Source organism: Heterocephalus glaber, unplaced genomic scaffold (assembly GCF_053883595.1).
Source record: "Heterocephalus glaber isolate CG9 unplaced genomic scaffold, H.glaber_assembly_v1.0 deba00001666, whole genome shotgun sequence".
Lineage (NCBI taxonomy): Eukaryota > Metazoa > Chordata > Mammalia > Rodentia > Bathyergidae > Heterocephalus > Heterocephalus glaber.
Genome location: NW_028258406.1, coordinates 15,510,025 through 15,525,337, shown reverse-complemented (window position 1 = coordinate 15,525,337; position 15,313 = coordinate 15,510,025). Strand labels below are relative to the sequence as shown.

Here is a 15,313-nt window from a genome sequence, read left to right as displayed (position 1 = left end):
AATATAGTGCCTAACCCAAACATATAAATATGCATTGAAATATATATATATATATATATATATATATATATATACCCAAATATACAAAACCCATCCTTGAACAGTAACTTTGATTCTTGAATCAAGGTTAATTATTCAGTGAGAGAATCATTCACTGAAATTTATCAATTCATTCACTGAAAGCCCACTAGCATAGAGAACCCAGCCCACTAGGTGAGTAGTTAACAGGCCTTGGAAGGCAACTGAGCAAATGAAAAATCCATCCCAGCACTGGTCTTCAGAAGTTGCTCAAACAATGCACGTTGAATGAATGATGTAAGAATAAACAGGGTCAAAATACCAACAGAATTTGGACAATATACAAAATTAGAAAGTGACTTACTAAGTACAGGCAATCTAATATGGCTCGAGGAAGATGCTTGAGCTTTTTAAACCTTTTTACAACCAAATGGTTAATAATGGCAAAGTGGGGACAAGGACAAGGAAAACAGGGACAGATGCAATCAAAACAGGAGTCATAACTTTTATTCAGTCAACAGGCTCAACTTTCTCCCTGTTGCACTTTGAACTATAAACTGCTAGTAAGCAGCCAAAATGACTACTCTGTCTTAAAAACATACCAAAAGAAGGCATTTCTGAATTCTGAGATTGCTTTGTAACAATCTACACTTGAACAACATTCACATCAAATGGCAAATGGAAACCCTACTAAGTTGCAAACACCATCAAACTTTGGTACCCTGGGGTGCCTACCGCATTCGGCTGTGATGGAGGCCAGCCCTCCATAGACAAAGGGCTTCCAGTTGAGGGCTGACATTCTGTCACTTCTGCTTAGAATCATACAAGCATCATCTCCAATAGGGTTTTCTCCTGGACACAAGAAGATGATTATTCAAAGTTATAATTTGTCACACAGGATGCTTCTTCTCTAAAATCCCTGGTTTTCAGAGAGTGCCATCAAGGGGTTGAAGCCCCCTACAACAATCCTCAACATTAAGTCCCCTTAATTTTTACTCAGGCCTCAAGAAGTCTTGTACTGGGCTAACACTGTTGTATGCATATGCATTCAGTGTAGTGTGGTGGTGGCTGTTTTCTGGACAGTCTGTTTTATCTTGGCTCTTTCTTCTTGCTGCAGTAAATATTTGCTATTCATCTGCCACTGTCTTAGTGAGTCCCTAAGAAGAGGCATCAGGTACACTGGAGCAGAAAAATGTTACAAACCTGCACTATCGCAGGAAGGTGACAATTACTTAAAATTACCACAATCTACTTCTAGTGTACACTCTGATAATGTCAGCTCTCTTAGCCATATTATGTCACTAACTGCGAGGCAGCTTAGCAGGCAGGAAAGACACTGATCTGGGTCAGAGCCACATATTTCCTTCTTCAGGAAGTTCCTGTTGACCAGCAATCTAGGTATTTTCACCAAAAATCATCATCACAACAGCTAACACAACCAACTATGGGTAGTGCACATGTTCTTATTCACAAAGAGAAATAAAATGCCTAACTTTAGGCCTATTGTAGGAATTAAATATTATATATATTAAAGACATTGACTAAATGTTGTCTTCCAATTTTCTCCCCTTCATGGTCCTCTCTGACTGTGACACACTCATGTGCCACGGCCCAGCCTTCCCACTCACGATACATATGTTCCGCAGTTGTATGTGATCTGATTTGGTAAATCTGGCTTGTGCCCATTAACAAGAAACAAATACATTTTTGTATATGTAAAGTCAACTATATTGTCAGTTTAAAATAAAATTTCTAATTTATTATAGTAATTTTTGGCAAGAAATATGCTCAATGTTTTTATTTTGCATGTGTTCAGGAATTTTCCAAGTCTAATTTCCCAGAAGCCTGTCACAAGTCACTATTGCCCAGAATGCCAGTTCTCAACAAGCCTAAGGAGCGTGCTTAAGCTAAGAGGAAGTATAAGGAGCTCAGAGAGGACACTATATAAATCTAACAGCTTTCCTTATTTGGAGATCTTAACCAAGCTCAAAGTAGTTACAAATGAGTGGGGTAGAAGGCTCCCTAAGCACAGAGCCAGAAGATCATCGTATGTTTTATGAATTTCAGTACCAAAAAGTAAGCCTTGTCACCTAAATTCCTTTCATTACCCATGAAAACATGCATACTATCCTTTCACTATCCTTGGAAACATTTAATACCTATAGTTAACTCTTAGCTTTGCTAAATTCATAACTAATATAATGGTTAACACTGTAAGTTATAGACTATAGGAACATATTTTTTTTTTGGTACCAGGGATCGAACTTGGGACCTTGTGCTTGAGAGGCAGGTGGCAAAACCACTGAGCTACATCCCTGGCCCAGGAACATATTAATAGTAAGTCTAGAGAGTGGTTTCTGTAGTGTAGTGGATATCATGTTCGCCTCACATATTAATACTAAGGCTAATAATTCATTTACTGTCCACTAGCAACTTCCTCAACCCATTTTTGGGTTTTGCTGATCGCCAAGTTAAATAACAAAATAATGGTTACCTAACAGTGATACATGGATACTATTAAGTGTCTTATATAAGTGATTTCAGTGGCTCTCCCCAAAAAACTTGCGATAGGAAGTCAAATATTTCCATAACAGACTATAAAAATCCAGTCACACCATGGTATCCTGCCTCAGGCCACACAGCTGATGGGGACAGAACTGTGCTAACAATCTGGATTCTGACTCCAAGTGCAACATTCTGCTACAATCTAAGGCTAGACAATATCATAAGCCACTGAGAACATTTTAAAAATAAAGAACCCATAAGAAGTCTGTGATGATTAAAGATATTCTATTAATTTTAGTAAGTAGGACATATTATTTGTTTGTTTGGTACCAAGAATCAAACTCAGGACCCTGCGCTTGGAAGGCAGGCAGAGGAACCACTGAGCCAAACCCCCAGCCCTAGGACATATTATTAAGCAGAACCAAAAAGGTACTGCTAATAGGAGGCATCATAAATAATAAAAATGTGCTTAAGAGAAAAATCATAAAACATTCTAAAAAGTAATTTATTTTCCCAATGAATAGTATATAAAAATTGTGTTCTTGTAATTTTTTATCCCAAGTTTTTTATTGAAGTGAAATTTATACAACATAAAATAACTTTAAAGTGAAGTACTGAGTGGCATTTACTATGTCCACAGCGTTGTGTAACCACCCGGTCTAGTCCCAAAACATTCTCATCACCCGAAGAGCAAGTCATTAATCAGTTGTTGCCACTTCCCCTACCCTTACCTCCTACACAATTCTTATTTTGTGTGGTGTGACACTATGTATTCTCAAGCACCTATGTGGAACAGGGGATTCCCTAAGCGTTCTTAATCTGGCTGCAGAGCTTCTTAAAAGTAGATACCAGGGCCCCAGTGACAGAATGAAGACTGCAAGGATGCAGGCCAAGTATCTGTGCCATTACTTAAAATCACCAAATTACATAAATGATAACCAAGTTATACCATGGGACACTATGACCATTTAAATTACTCTTTTAATTAGTTACTTTTTTGGTTTTTGGTACTGGGGATCCAACTCAGGACCTTGCTCTTTCTACTGCGGCACCACTGAGCTAAACACCTCGCCCAGTAGTTACTTTGTAATGATGACGTTATAGTTGATCTTTCTATTCATCTTATTTAGAAGTGACTTTTTTTAAACAATGAATATATATGTACCATGTGGACATACACACACACACACAAAACATACATATACACACATAAAAACCCTCCAAAATGTCAGCAGAAGTTTATCGGAAATACAATTATAACCAATTTTTTAGATTTTTGTTTTTTGGGGTTTTTTTGGTACCGGGGATCAAATTCGAGTCCTTGAACTAGTGAGGCAGGTGACAGAACCACTGAGCTAAATCGCCGGCCCTGGAGCTTTTATTTTTAAGAAAAGGTCTCATTATGTAGCCCTGGTTGGCCTTGAACTCACAACAATCCTCTTCTACCTACCATAATCAGTCTTTGATTTTTAAAAAATTAACTATACTGTCATATAACCTCATGCCACCTCATTAACTTTCTAGTTTTATGGCACTAATTTTAGGCCTTTCCCTCTGTCAGTTTTGATATTACATTTTTAGTTATTTAGATTAAAATTCAAAGGCTCTGGATTAATCATGTAAATCCTCAACTGTAACAATTGTTGTGCAATTGCCTCCTCATCCTTTTGAATCACATGTGCTTTCAGATGTACTGCCAAAACAAAACTTATCTTCCACAAATGACCGTTCACCCCTGCATTAGCATTCCTGGCCACACTGTAAAAAATACTTTCTATTCAATTACAGTGCTTAAAAGTTATCCTGTAAGAAAGTTAAAAACAGCCTCTTGGCTCTTCTGTTTTCCTTTCCAAACACTGACATTAGATCCCTGAGCAGTCACTATCACTGGGCCTTCTCAAGTTAATGTTTGCAGAGTAAAAGAAAGAATGATTTGGCTTACACAAGAACCAGGAAGCCTTGGGAGGTGGATGAACATCCAATCAAGAAGAGGTGCAGGGCCCAGGGATTTAGCTCAGTGGTTCCACCACCTGCCTCGCAAGTGCAAGGTCCCAAGTTCGATCCCCTGTACCAAAAAAAAAAAAGAGGTGCTAGTTAAAGTTAGAATATGTGAGCCTATGTCCACTAAACTGTACCGGCCCCAGCAAGCTGTGACAGGGCTTCAGTTAGCTTGGGCTGCAATCCCTGTTCAGTAAACTAATCTATTTCTTTGCTTTTAGCTCTCTTTGAAGGGCTTGTACTAACTTCAAGCAGCTTTTTGGAAAAAGTCTCAATTCTACTGAAATGCCAAGTCTTACAGGCCAGGACAGTCAGACTGATGGGACCTTAGCAGCCAACTGTCTGGGCAGCATCTCAGCAAGAGATCCAGGAAAAAGATTACAACTTCCTAGAAATCCAGGGTCAGGCAGTTACTAAATCACTTCCCACTATCCCTTACTCTTCTGGCCATGCTCTAAGTCAGACTAAAACCAGTGACCATTTCTCTTTGCTGCATTATGAATACAATACTAACAAAAGCCGTCATTACAGAATACCTGATGATAGGCTTTGTTATACATTTTCTGGCAGGATTTAATTCTTACAACCCTATGAAATAAGTATCATCCAGATTTCACAACCTCAGAGAAGAAAAGTGACTTTCCTTAGTTACAGCTATGGGCCATTCAAATTAATGTCTCTCTGAAGGACTGCATTATCTTTCCTTTGCACCCGAACACTATCTTTAAAGCTGTTTTAAAAACAAAACATAATGGGGTCTGAAGCTACAGCTCAGGTGCATAGTGCTTGCCTAGCATGTACACGATTCCAGAATCAATCCCGAGTACTGTGCCATGCATACAGGCACACATACACACACACACACACACACACACACACACACACACTCATACAGGTGCAGGGGAATTCTACATATCCAGAATAAATGTACAATTTTTATGCATGAGATACAAAACTTTATTTTTAATAAAGAAAAGTATTTTCTGAACGTAAATATATAAAGAATTCCAGGGCCGGGGATTTAGCTCAGTGGCGCCACCACCTGCCTTGCAAGCGCAAGGTCCCAGAGTTGGATCCCCGGTACAAAAAAAAAAAAAATTCCAAAAATTCTCCCTATACGTAAGATATACATTGTTACCCGTCCTTTCTACTATATTTTCTTTTTTGTTTTGTTTTGTTGTTGTTTTTGGTACCAGGGATCGAACTAGGGACCTTGCACTTGCGAGACAAGGCGGCGGCACCACTGAGCTAAATCCCCGGTCCTCTACTGTATTTTCTCATATATTTACCTAATAATTATTTTTATCTGACCTTATCTGTTGAGCTGTAAAGAGAGCTAATTACAGCACTTGCTGCTACTACTTATGAAATCTTTCCAAGTTTCTCTTACGTAATTAATTCTTGATAAATTCTTTCAATTTTACTTGGTGCTGCCTTTTCAGTCTGCAGTCTTAAGCTGCAATCAATGTCTAAACTTCTGTGTTCTCATAAATCTTTGTTCCCTGCTGGGTTACCCTTTCATGAACTCTATTTCCTATTCTTTTTAAGGGGGCAGGATGCAAAATAAGCTCAGCACAAACTTAGGAAATGTAAGCTTTAAGGATGTTGCTCAGCAGCGCAGCGCCTGGCAAGCGCGAGGCTATGAGACCCCTGGTGCCAAAAAAGAAAAAAAAGGAATCTTAGAAATCCTATCTCATCTCACATTAATTAACTGAACCCATGGTCACAAAGGTTGACAGCAGCAAAAGCAAGCCCGAAATGTACGCCTTTCGACTTTCTCATTACACAAGTAGGACAAACGTAGACTCTGCGGGGCACTTCCAACACTGTTTTGCTATTCTTGCTCAGAAAAAATACTTCTGATCATTGTAACTGCTTTATATGAAATTACACTTAGAGAGAAAAGCCAGAGCTACGTTAAGTTTGAAAGCCAATTCATTCGATCGGTTCTTGCAAACATGAGCCAACCCGGCTTGTTTCGTGCTCAAGTCAAAGGCTAGCGTGCGCTTTCCCGAGCTTCGAGGCCGGCGGATGCTGAGGCTGCCCGGTCTGAATGAGCCCACTAGTGGGCGGAGGAAAAGACGCACCGGCAGGAGGAACCAACTTCGGCAGCCAGGGTGGGGGCGCTGAGATCCCAAGATGAGCTCCACGCGTGCACTTCAACTACACTGGCACGGGAGTCACCCACAGTTACAGCGCCTCCCACAGACCTGCCGGACCCCGGAGCAGCAGCCGGGTTTGGAGGCCCAGTCCTGGAACCTCGCGTCCCACGGAGCCGGCCCAGAATGCGAACCCGGGAGCACCGTCAACCCGAGCACACCCGGCCCTGTCGGCTTTCCGGAGACCGTGGTCGCAACCACATCTCCAACCAAGGGTTCCAGGTGCTTCCGGGAAAGCGGGGCAAGGGAAGAGGCGCACGCCAGATACTCACCTGCGGCAGTGGCCCTCCACCTTCGCCACTCAGGAGCAGCAGGAGCCTGACTGGATCGCCACTCGGTAGGCTGAGAAAAGACCGCCTGGTGGCGGGAGCGGGGCGGGAGCCAGCGCGCAGCCCCGCCCACCCTCGATGTTCCGCCCACCGCCTCAGCTCCCATTGGTCGCTACTGCACAGTCCCGCCCATTCCACGCCCACAGCTGCCGGCGCTACGGCTTCTGCGGCCGGATCTCGGGCCCAACACCAAAAGGGGTCTCCGGCTTCCCCTTGGGGAAGGGAGTTTCGCCCTTGCGGTGACCTCCTTACCGCGTTCAGTCTCCAGTCCGCAGTGAAAGAAGCTTGAGGGAGCCCTGGGCTATGGAAAAGGAGCCTTCTCCCAGAGTGGCTCACGTGAAACTCGACTGTCCGAAGGAAGTAAACTTGCACTTGTTTTTTATACCCTCGCTTTTTAGTTCAAAAATTATCAAGATAGCAGTAGTACGGAAGTATGAAAAATACTGTTTTATGGAAATGTTGCTTTAGGCATGTTTTCTTGGCTCTGTGTGCTTTGTTAAGAATGCATATTTAGCTGGGCACAGTGACCTGCACCTGTAATCTTAGCACTTGGAAGGTAGAGCTGGGAGAATTACTTGAGGCCAGGGGTTAGAAACCAGCCTGGGCAACATAGTGAGTCACCACCTGAAAAAATAAAATCTGGAAATAGAACACATATTTTATGTGCATCAGCAAGTGGTTGTACAAGAACTCACAACTCCCTAAACATGCCAGTACTCCCTTTCGGCTTTGCGACTTGGCATGTGCTGCACTGCACCTACTAAGTTCTACTGTTAATTCCTTCTGATCCTTCAGGCCTCAGTTTTGACATCATCTTCTCCAGGAAGACTCTCCTAATCCCTGTAAACAGGGTGAAGTGTGCGCCCTCCGTGTGCATCCATGCAGATACCGTATCGGAATAGGCAACCATTCTTCAATAGAATATGTGTTTTCCCTATACCTCTAAGGAGACCATAAGCTCCTTAGGGTAGAGATCCAGTCTAGATCACTGCTATATCTCTAGTGCTTAACTTAGCACCTGGCGTGACCCACACACAATAAACACAAGCACATTTAATGTCTACAGAACTTGGGAGCTGGCAGGGAGAAGGCTGGGATGCAGTTTTTCAAATGGTCTGTCCCTTCCCCACTGATATGACCACCACTGTGGTCTGCTTCCTTGTGTGTCCTCCAGTAGAGAAAATGTTAAGAACAGTAGTTTGGGGAATCCCATGAGAAGTCTGGTGAGCTGAACTTGGACATCTAGTTTATTTAATTTCTTGTTTCTCCTTGCATTTACTTCCCTTAACATCTGCCCTTGTTTTCTGTTGCCAATAACAGTTACACAGATTGGGCGAGTTATAATGAGAGGAAGTTTATTTTGACTCGGTTTTAGAGGTGCAAGATCTATGGGCTGTATCTAACGATGGCCCTCTTTTCTTTATTTTGGTGGTACTATGGGTTGAACCCAGGGCCTTCGAAGTGAGCTACATCCCCAGCCCTTTTTTATTTTTTATTTTGAGACCATTTTGCTAAGTTGCTCAGGCTGGGCTCAAACTTGTGATCATCCTGCCTCAGCCTCTCAAAGGGCTAGGACTACAGGGACGTGTTAGTGATAGACTTCTTGCTGGCAGCATCCCAAAGCACCCCAGGGCACCATATGGCAAGAGGCAGGCAGCACCTGTGTATCTCTGGTCACTCTCCCTTTTCTTACGAAGCTATCAGGATTCAATCCTGGGAGCATCACTATAATGATCTTATCTAAGCCTAGTCACCTCCCAAAGTCCCACCTCTAAACACCATAACAGATTAAGTTTCCATCCCCTTAACACCTCACAATGGGGGTTAAATTTCAACATATGACACATTGGCCATATCTAAACCATTACTACATCCTTTTAGTTTTTGTGCCCAGGGAGCAGCAAACTATAGTTTATAGGCCAAGTCCATCTGGGTATTTTTATACCATCCTAGAACTAAAGATAATTTTTATATTTTTTAATGGTTACATTTTAAGTAGTTATGTAGGTCTTTATATGACATTCTGGATTTTCCTCCTAGCCTGCCTCATATTTATAATCTGATCCTTTATAGAAAATGTTTTCTTGGTTTTCAGAAACTCAGCTAGCCTTTAGCAAAATTTGCTTTTATAAGTGTTTCAGTTTGGTCTCCACTGTGCATTCGCTAGTACATCCTCATTTGGGGGCACATTCGGTGAAGGGGGAGTACCTTAGTCTTGTAACAGCCAGTGGTAGTGCAGTGACCATTAACAGATGCCCCCAGGAAGACCTCCTGGCAGCTGGCATTTCCAACTGGCAACACAATTCTCTTATCACCATCACTACTGTTTATATACTTAGCCAAATGCTCTTACACTTTCTATTTAAAAGCCCAAGTGCATCATTTACCATTTCAAATTGAAATCACAGAGAAACATGTCAGAGAATAATTTCCATCTTTGCTATTACACTTCAGATAAGTAACAAACCCATGCAGATTGTCTTACATTTAATTGCTAGAGCTAAAAATATTAGTATTGTGAGTTTAATTTAGCTCATAATTTCTATAGTTAATCTCAAACCTCTTTGAAGTTATATAATCCTATAACTACCAATAGATTTTCCAGCTCAGATTAGCTGAGTAAATGGGGAATGGAAAATATCAGGATACAGAAGAGACTATCTTTAAGAGAATCAAGACTGGGGTCTAGGACATGGGAGCCACACTATTGCATGGAAGCAATGTCCTTTATATACATCAACAGGGATCATAGGTTAGGTCTTTCGAGTGGAGTTTAGTTTTTCTACTTTTTTTTTTTTTTTTTTTTTTTAGTACCGGGGATTGAACTTGGGACCTTGCGCTTTCCATAGTTTTTCTACTTTATTCCTGGGCACCCCATCCCACTCCCTTACCAAATTTGTTTGTGTCCTGTTATAACTTTTGTAGCTGAATGAATTTAAGTGTAGAGAGATGGGATGGGGGACAGAAAAAGAGAGAAACAGATCACATTTAAAGGATTAAAAATAATAACCTCAGGCCAGGCATGGTGGTGCACACCAGTAATCCCAGCACTCAGGAGGCTGAGGCAGAAGTATTACCTCGAATTTGAGGCCAGCTCGGGCTACATAGTGAGCTCAAGGCCAGCCTGAACTACATAGCAAGACCATGTCTCGAAAAACAAATAAATAAAATAATAACTTCAGATTTCTCAAGACCAGTGCTGGAAGCTAGAAAACAATGAAACAGTGTCTTAAATTTGAGGATAATTTATTGCCAAACTAATACTAATAAATAATAATAAAAACTAATAATAATAAATTTGAGGATAATTTATTGCCAAACTAATTTATTACCTACCTAACCAAACTATTAATGGGAGAATTTAAAAGTTACAGATGTGCAAGTTCTTAAAAAAAATTCACCGCTCATGCATGCGTCCTCAGGGAAAGATGATAGAAGATATACTTCCCCCAAAGTAAAGAATAAACTGAAAACAGGAAGACATGGGGCCCAGGAAATAGGAGACTAGCACAGGAGGGTGGCGAAAGGAGTCCTAAAGATGACAGTGACAAGAAATCTCAGGACAACAGCAACCAGTCCAGGCTGGAGCAGGATTACAAAGAGATCCCAGAAATACATTGCCAAGGGGCAAAAAAAAAGAAACGTGCATCACCTGATGTTTGTGAAGAAATTGATAGGAGGCTTTATACTGCCAATGGAGAGTTTGGGGATGACTTAGAAATAAGAACCCAGAAAATTAAGCCTTCCCCCCCTCAAAAATGGTTTTTTTGGTACCAGGGATTGAACTCCGGACCTTGCCAAAAATTTTTAAATAAAGGCAATTTTAAATTCCAGGGAGGGGTAAACAATATATATGACATATTATCTCAGTATTGTGGCACACACCTGTAATCCCAGCACTCTGGGAGGCTGAGGCAGGAGTATCATCATGAGTTCAAGGCCAGCCTGGGCTACATAGCAAGACCCTGTCTCAAAAAAATAAAAAAAGAAAACATAATCATAGTGTACTGTGACATGGCTCAGCTATGAGTAATGTTTAAAAGTCCATGTAATGAAAATGCTACAATTGATTTAAACAAAATTATGAAGTACAGATGCTCCTCAATTTACAACGGGGTTACACTTCTAAAACTCACTGTTATGTTGATAATATTATGTCAAAAATGCATTTAATACACCTAACCTACTAAACAACAGCTTAGCCCAGCCTCCTTTAAATGTGCTCAGAACACTTGCATTATAGCCTATTATTGGGCAAAATCATCTAACACACAAAGCCTGCTTTATAATAAAGGGTTGAATATCTCATATAACTTAATGAATACTTGTATTTTTAAAAATGCTGACAACAGCACAGGGTAGAGCACACCATCATGTGGCTGACTGGGAGCTGCAGTTCATTGCTGCTGCCCAGCATCAAGAGAAAGCATGATACTGCTAGCTTGGGAAAAGATTAGAATTCAAAGTACAGTATGCCAGGCATGGTGGCCCAGGCCTGTAATCCTAGCACTCGGAAAGCTGAGGCAGGAGGGAGCCTGCGAGTTCAAGGCCAGCCTGAACTACATAGCAAGACCCTGTCTCAGAAAACCAGATAAATAAATAAGTAAAAATTTATTCTTACCAATGAAAGAAATATTCTCCTCATGCTCTTCCTTAGCCCTCATCCCTGGCCAACCCTTCTGTCTCTTTCCCTGGCTCCTTATCGTTACAGATATCTAGTTAGTAGAATGTTTCAGGGCTCCCTCCTGAACCCCTTCTCTCAAGCCATCCCCTCTCTCCCTAATGGTCTTACCTAGTCCTGTGGTTCTAAATACTCCAAACAATGGCATATTTGCACCTATCCCTGCCCTGTTAGCTGCTCCACTCCCAATCCATCTGTCCGTTTGACACCTCTTCTTAGGTGTAAATAACCATCTCAAACCCTGCACACCTAAGGGATTCTCCTTGTTGGTTTTGTCCCTGAAACCTGTTCTTCCCTACTCTTTCTCTTAGCAGATTCATCATCACCAACTCAAGCTCAAACCAAAAACCCAGATGTCCTCCTTAATTTTTTCCTTTGCTCTCCTCATTATCCACATGATATATCCTGCTGTCTCCTCCTTTAAACTGCATCTCAAATCTAGTCATTCATTCCATCAACACTGCCACCAACCTATGCCAAGCCACCAGAATTAGCTAGACTTGCAATAGCTCATCTCCTGGCTTCCATTCTTGCCATCCTTACATTGTGCCACTCTTCCTCACTTACATCCCACTTGGCAGCATGAGCTAGGAGGAAAGCAAGAAGGACATTGCTTCCATGTGTACATTCTGTGGCAGACGCAACCTTGCAGTGCTTTGACTCTTGTAGGAGATGCACCAATGCTGGTGGCCTTTTGGGAACCCAAGGGGAGCCAGTGTCTGTGCTTCTGATTCCAGCCACACTGGCCACATTTGTGCTACCAATGTGGCACATGCTTTCCCATGCAGGCTCCTTGCATTTATTATTTCCTTTATCCAAAAGGTGCTTCCCTGTCTCTTCTTGTAGCTTCTGCTTCTCTTTCAGGCTTCTGATGAAACACCAGTCCATCAGGAATTCCTTTCATGAGTACCCTGTTGGTTTGCTTGATTGTTTATTGTTTGTTTTTGATATAGAGTCTTGCTAAGTTACCCATGCTAGCCTCAAACTTGAGATCCTCCTGACTCAGTGTGCTGAGTGCTGGGATTACAAGTGTGCATCACCACACCTGCCTTCATCAGTACTGTTTTTGTGGTAACATCTCTTTTAATTTTTCTCCATTGTTTTATACCTTTACTTTCTTCATGGACCTTACTAAGTCTCAAATTATCTTGTTTATTTATTTTTCTGTTTGCTTTTGTATTACTCAGGATTAACTAACTATGGTAACATAGACAATTCCAAAGTCTCAGTGGCTTAATACAATGAAATGTATTGCTCCCTTGCACCCACATCAAACAGAATAGTGATAGAACGCTGCTCCACAGGGTTATTTAAGGACCCAGACTCCTGTCTTCTTATAATGCAGCTATCCATACATGACATGTAAGATCTCCATAGAAAAGAAAGAAAAAGAGCACAGAGCAGGCATACTTGCTCTTTTTCAATCTCTGGGCACAATCCATTGGCAACACTTAGCCATGAAGCCTCATTTAAATAAAAGATATTTATTATGATTTAGATCTAAAATGTCACCCAAAAGTTTCATGTTTGGAGGTGGGGACTATTTGAAAGGAGAGGTCACTGAGGCATGACTTCAAAGGGTGTATTCTCCTCCCTAACTCCTTCCCTTTCTCTCTACTTCTTGGTCACCATGATGTGAGCAACTTTCCTCTGCTGGACCCTTCCGCCATGCCATTTCTGTCTGCTAACTGGCCTGCCATGGACTGGACCCACTGAAACTGTGAACCAAAATAAACCTCTCTTCTTTTAAGTGCTTGATATTTTGCCTCAGTGATGGCAAAGTGACCAGTACAGGAAATTGGTACCAGAAGAGACATCACTGTTGTGACTGTATATGGTTCAGAAGTCTTTGGAACTTGTTTCCAAAAGGAGTTTGGAAAGGGTTGGAGATGCCAGTTGGAGAAGCCCCAGAATGTTGTGAGCAGTGCTTGAGGTGTGATACTAGTCAGAGCTCAAAAGAGTAGAATGCTGAGAGGGAGACAGACAGTAAAGGCTTGGCTCAGGAAATCCCAGTTGGGAACAAGGACTCCATCAGCAATTGAGCTAGAAGCTGTATGTGTGTTACGCTCTGGCAAGAAATCTGTCTACATTTAGCTGATATACTAAGACTTTGCTAGATATTGAGATTAAGGGTGGTGGGCTAATTAACCTGGTGGGGGAAATTTCAAGGCAGACCAACATTCAGGCTGTGGCATAGGTACTGCTGCCTCCTTTTAGTCAGAACTACAGTAAGAATCATGAAGAACTGCAGAGCTGAATCAATTGAAAAGTTTTCAGTTTTGTCAGAAAGGAAGCACCTGCAAAGTTGGGACAAAGGAAAGCATGGTAGCTGAAAAAGATTAGCATTAAAAAGAAGTCAAATATTTTGTACAGGGACAAGAAGAGAATCTGTAAGAGAATCTCAGAAATTAGTAAAACCAACTAAAGGCTCAAGGATATGATACTGTAAATCTTTATTGAAGAAGAGAGTCCTTGAGAAACTGCTCATTCAGGGCTGCCTAGGAAAGTGTATCCCAAAGTTCAGCCATCCAGGCACTCAGAGGCTGCTGCAACCATGGTCCAAGGGACTCCAGCTACTGCTCAAGCTGGCAGCTGATCTTGACATCATCCATGTGGTACTGTTTTCTCAGGCAGGCAGAATGCAAGAGTTATGAGGGCACAGAGGCTTACACCCAGATTTCAGGAAGCCTGGGAGGTCAGGCAAAAATGTCTGACAGGGATACAGTCCCTGCCAGGAGCCCACAAGAGAGCAGTGCCTGAAGCTATGAGAGTGAAGCCAAAGGTGCAGTGGAGTCCCTAGCATATTGAAGATCACCGGAATATGGACCATCTACTGAGGAAAGCTGAAGGCAGTAAGTGTAGCCAGCACAAGAGAGAAGCCATGTAGGCTGCAACCAGCAAGGCCACAAGGATGGGGCTTCCCAAGTCCAAGCTCACATTTCACCACAGCCTGCCCTGGGTGCTGGAAATAGAGCTGCAGTATTTAATGTTTGCCCTACTGCGTTTCCATCTTGCTTTGGTATGATTTCTATTTCCTATTCCTTCCTTTTAGAATGGTAATGTTTACCCTGTGCCATTATATGTTGGAAATATTTAACTTTCCTTTTCATTTGTACAGGGGCTCACAGCTAAGAGTTTGCCTGGAATCTCAGAGGAGACTTTGGACTTGGACTTTTCAGCAGTGCTGAAACTGTTAAAGACTTTGATGACGCTTAGACATGGACTTAATAGATTTTTCTTAATGAGATGGACATGAGCCCCTTGGGGGAGGGATGAAATGTTGTTATGGTTTAGATCTAACTTGTCCCCCAAAAGCCTAATGAATAGAGTTGGGGCTTTGCAAAAGTCATTGGGTGATGGGGCGGGGGGCGCTGTGCTTGTCAGTGGATTAATCCACTAAGTGTGATGTTAGGTGGTGGGACTTCTTCAGAGGAGGCAGTCACTGGGCCCATGACTCGGAAAGGTGTATTCTTGTCCCAGACTCCTCCTCTTTCTCTCTGGCCTCCATAACACAAGCACCTTTCCTCCACAGGGCCCTTCCACGATGACATTTCTGCCTGGAACAGCCCAACCATGTACTAGACCCACTGAAATTGAGCCAAAATAAACCTCTCCTCCTTTCA

At 42.0% G+C, this 15,313-nt stretch overlaps 1 protein-coding gene and 1 long non-coding RNA gene across 6 annotated transcripts in view; one reads left to right on the top strand and one right to left on the bottom strand.

Moving 5' to 3' along the window:
* Positions 1 to 7,074, bottom strand: part of Slc25a30 (solute carrier family 25 member 30) — a 24,422-nt gene extending 17,348 nt beyond the window's left edge. For 3 of the 5 annotated variants that reach the window (XM_087197328.1, XM_087197331.1, XM_087197330.1), the window contains exons 1-3: positions 6,953 to 7,074; positions 4,466 to 4,588; positions 754 to 870 (exon numbers count right to left, since the gene is read on the bottom strand). In XM_087197328.1, the coding sequence (XP_087053454.1) occupies positions 754 to 841 (88 nt within the window). In that variant the 5' untranslated portion in view covers positions 842 to 870; positions 4,466 to 4,588; positions 6,953 to 7,074. The remainder of the gene's footprint in view (positions 1 to 753; positions 871 to 4,465; positions 4,589 to 6,952) is intronic. The other 2 variants (XM_087197329.1, XM_087197332.1) reach the window with 2 other exon arrangements.
* LOC147822259 (uncharacterized) lies at positions 7,028 to 15,313 on the top strand. Its single transcript, XR_015445887.1, has 2 exons — positions 7,028 to 14,709; positions 14,809 to 15,313. It is a non-coding gene; the product is annotated as an uncharacterized LOC147822259 (long non-coding RNA).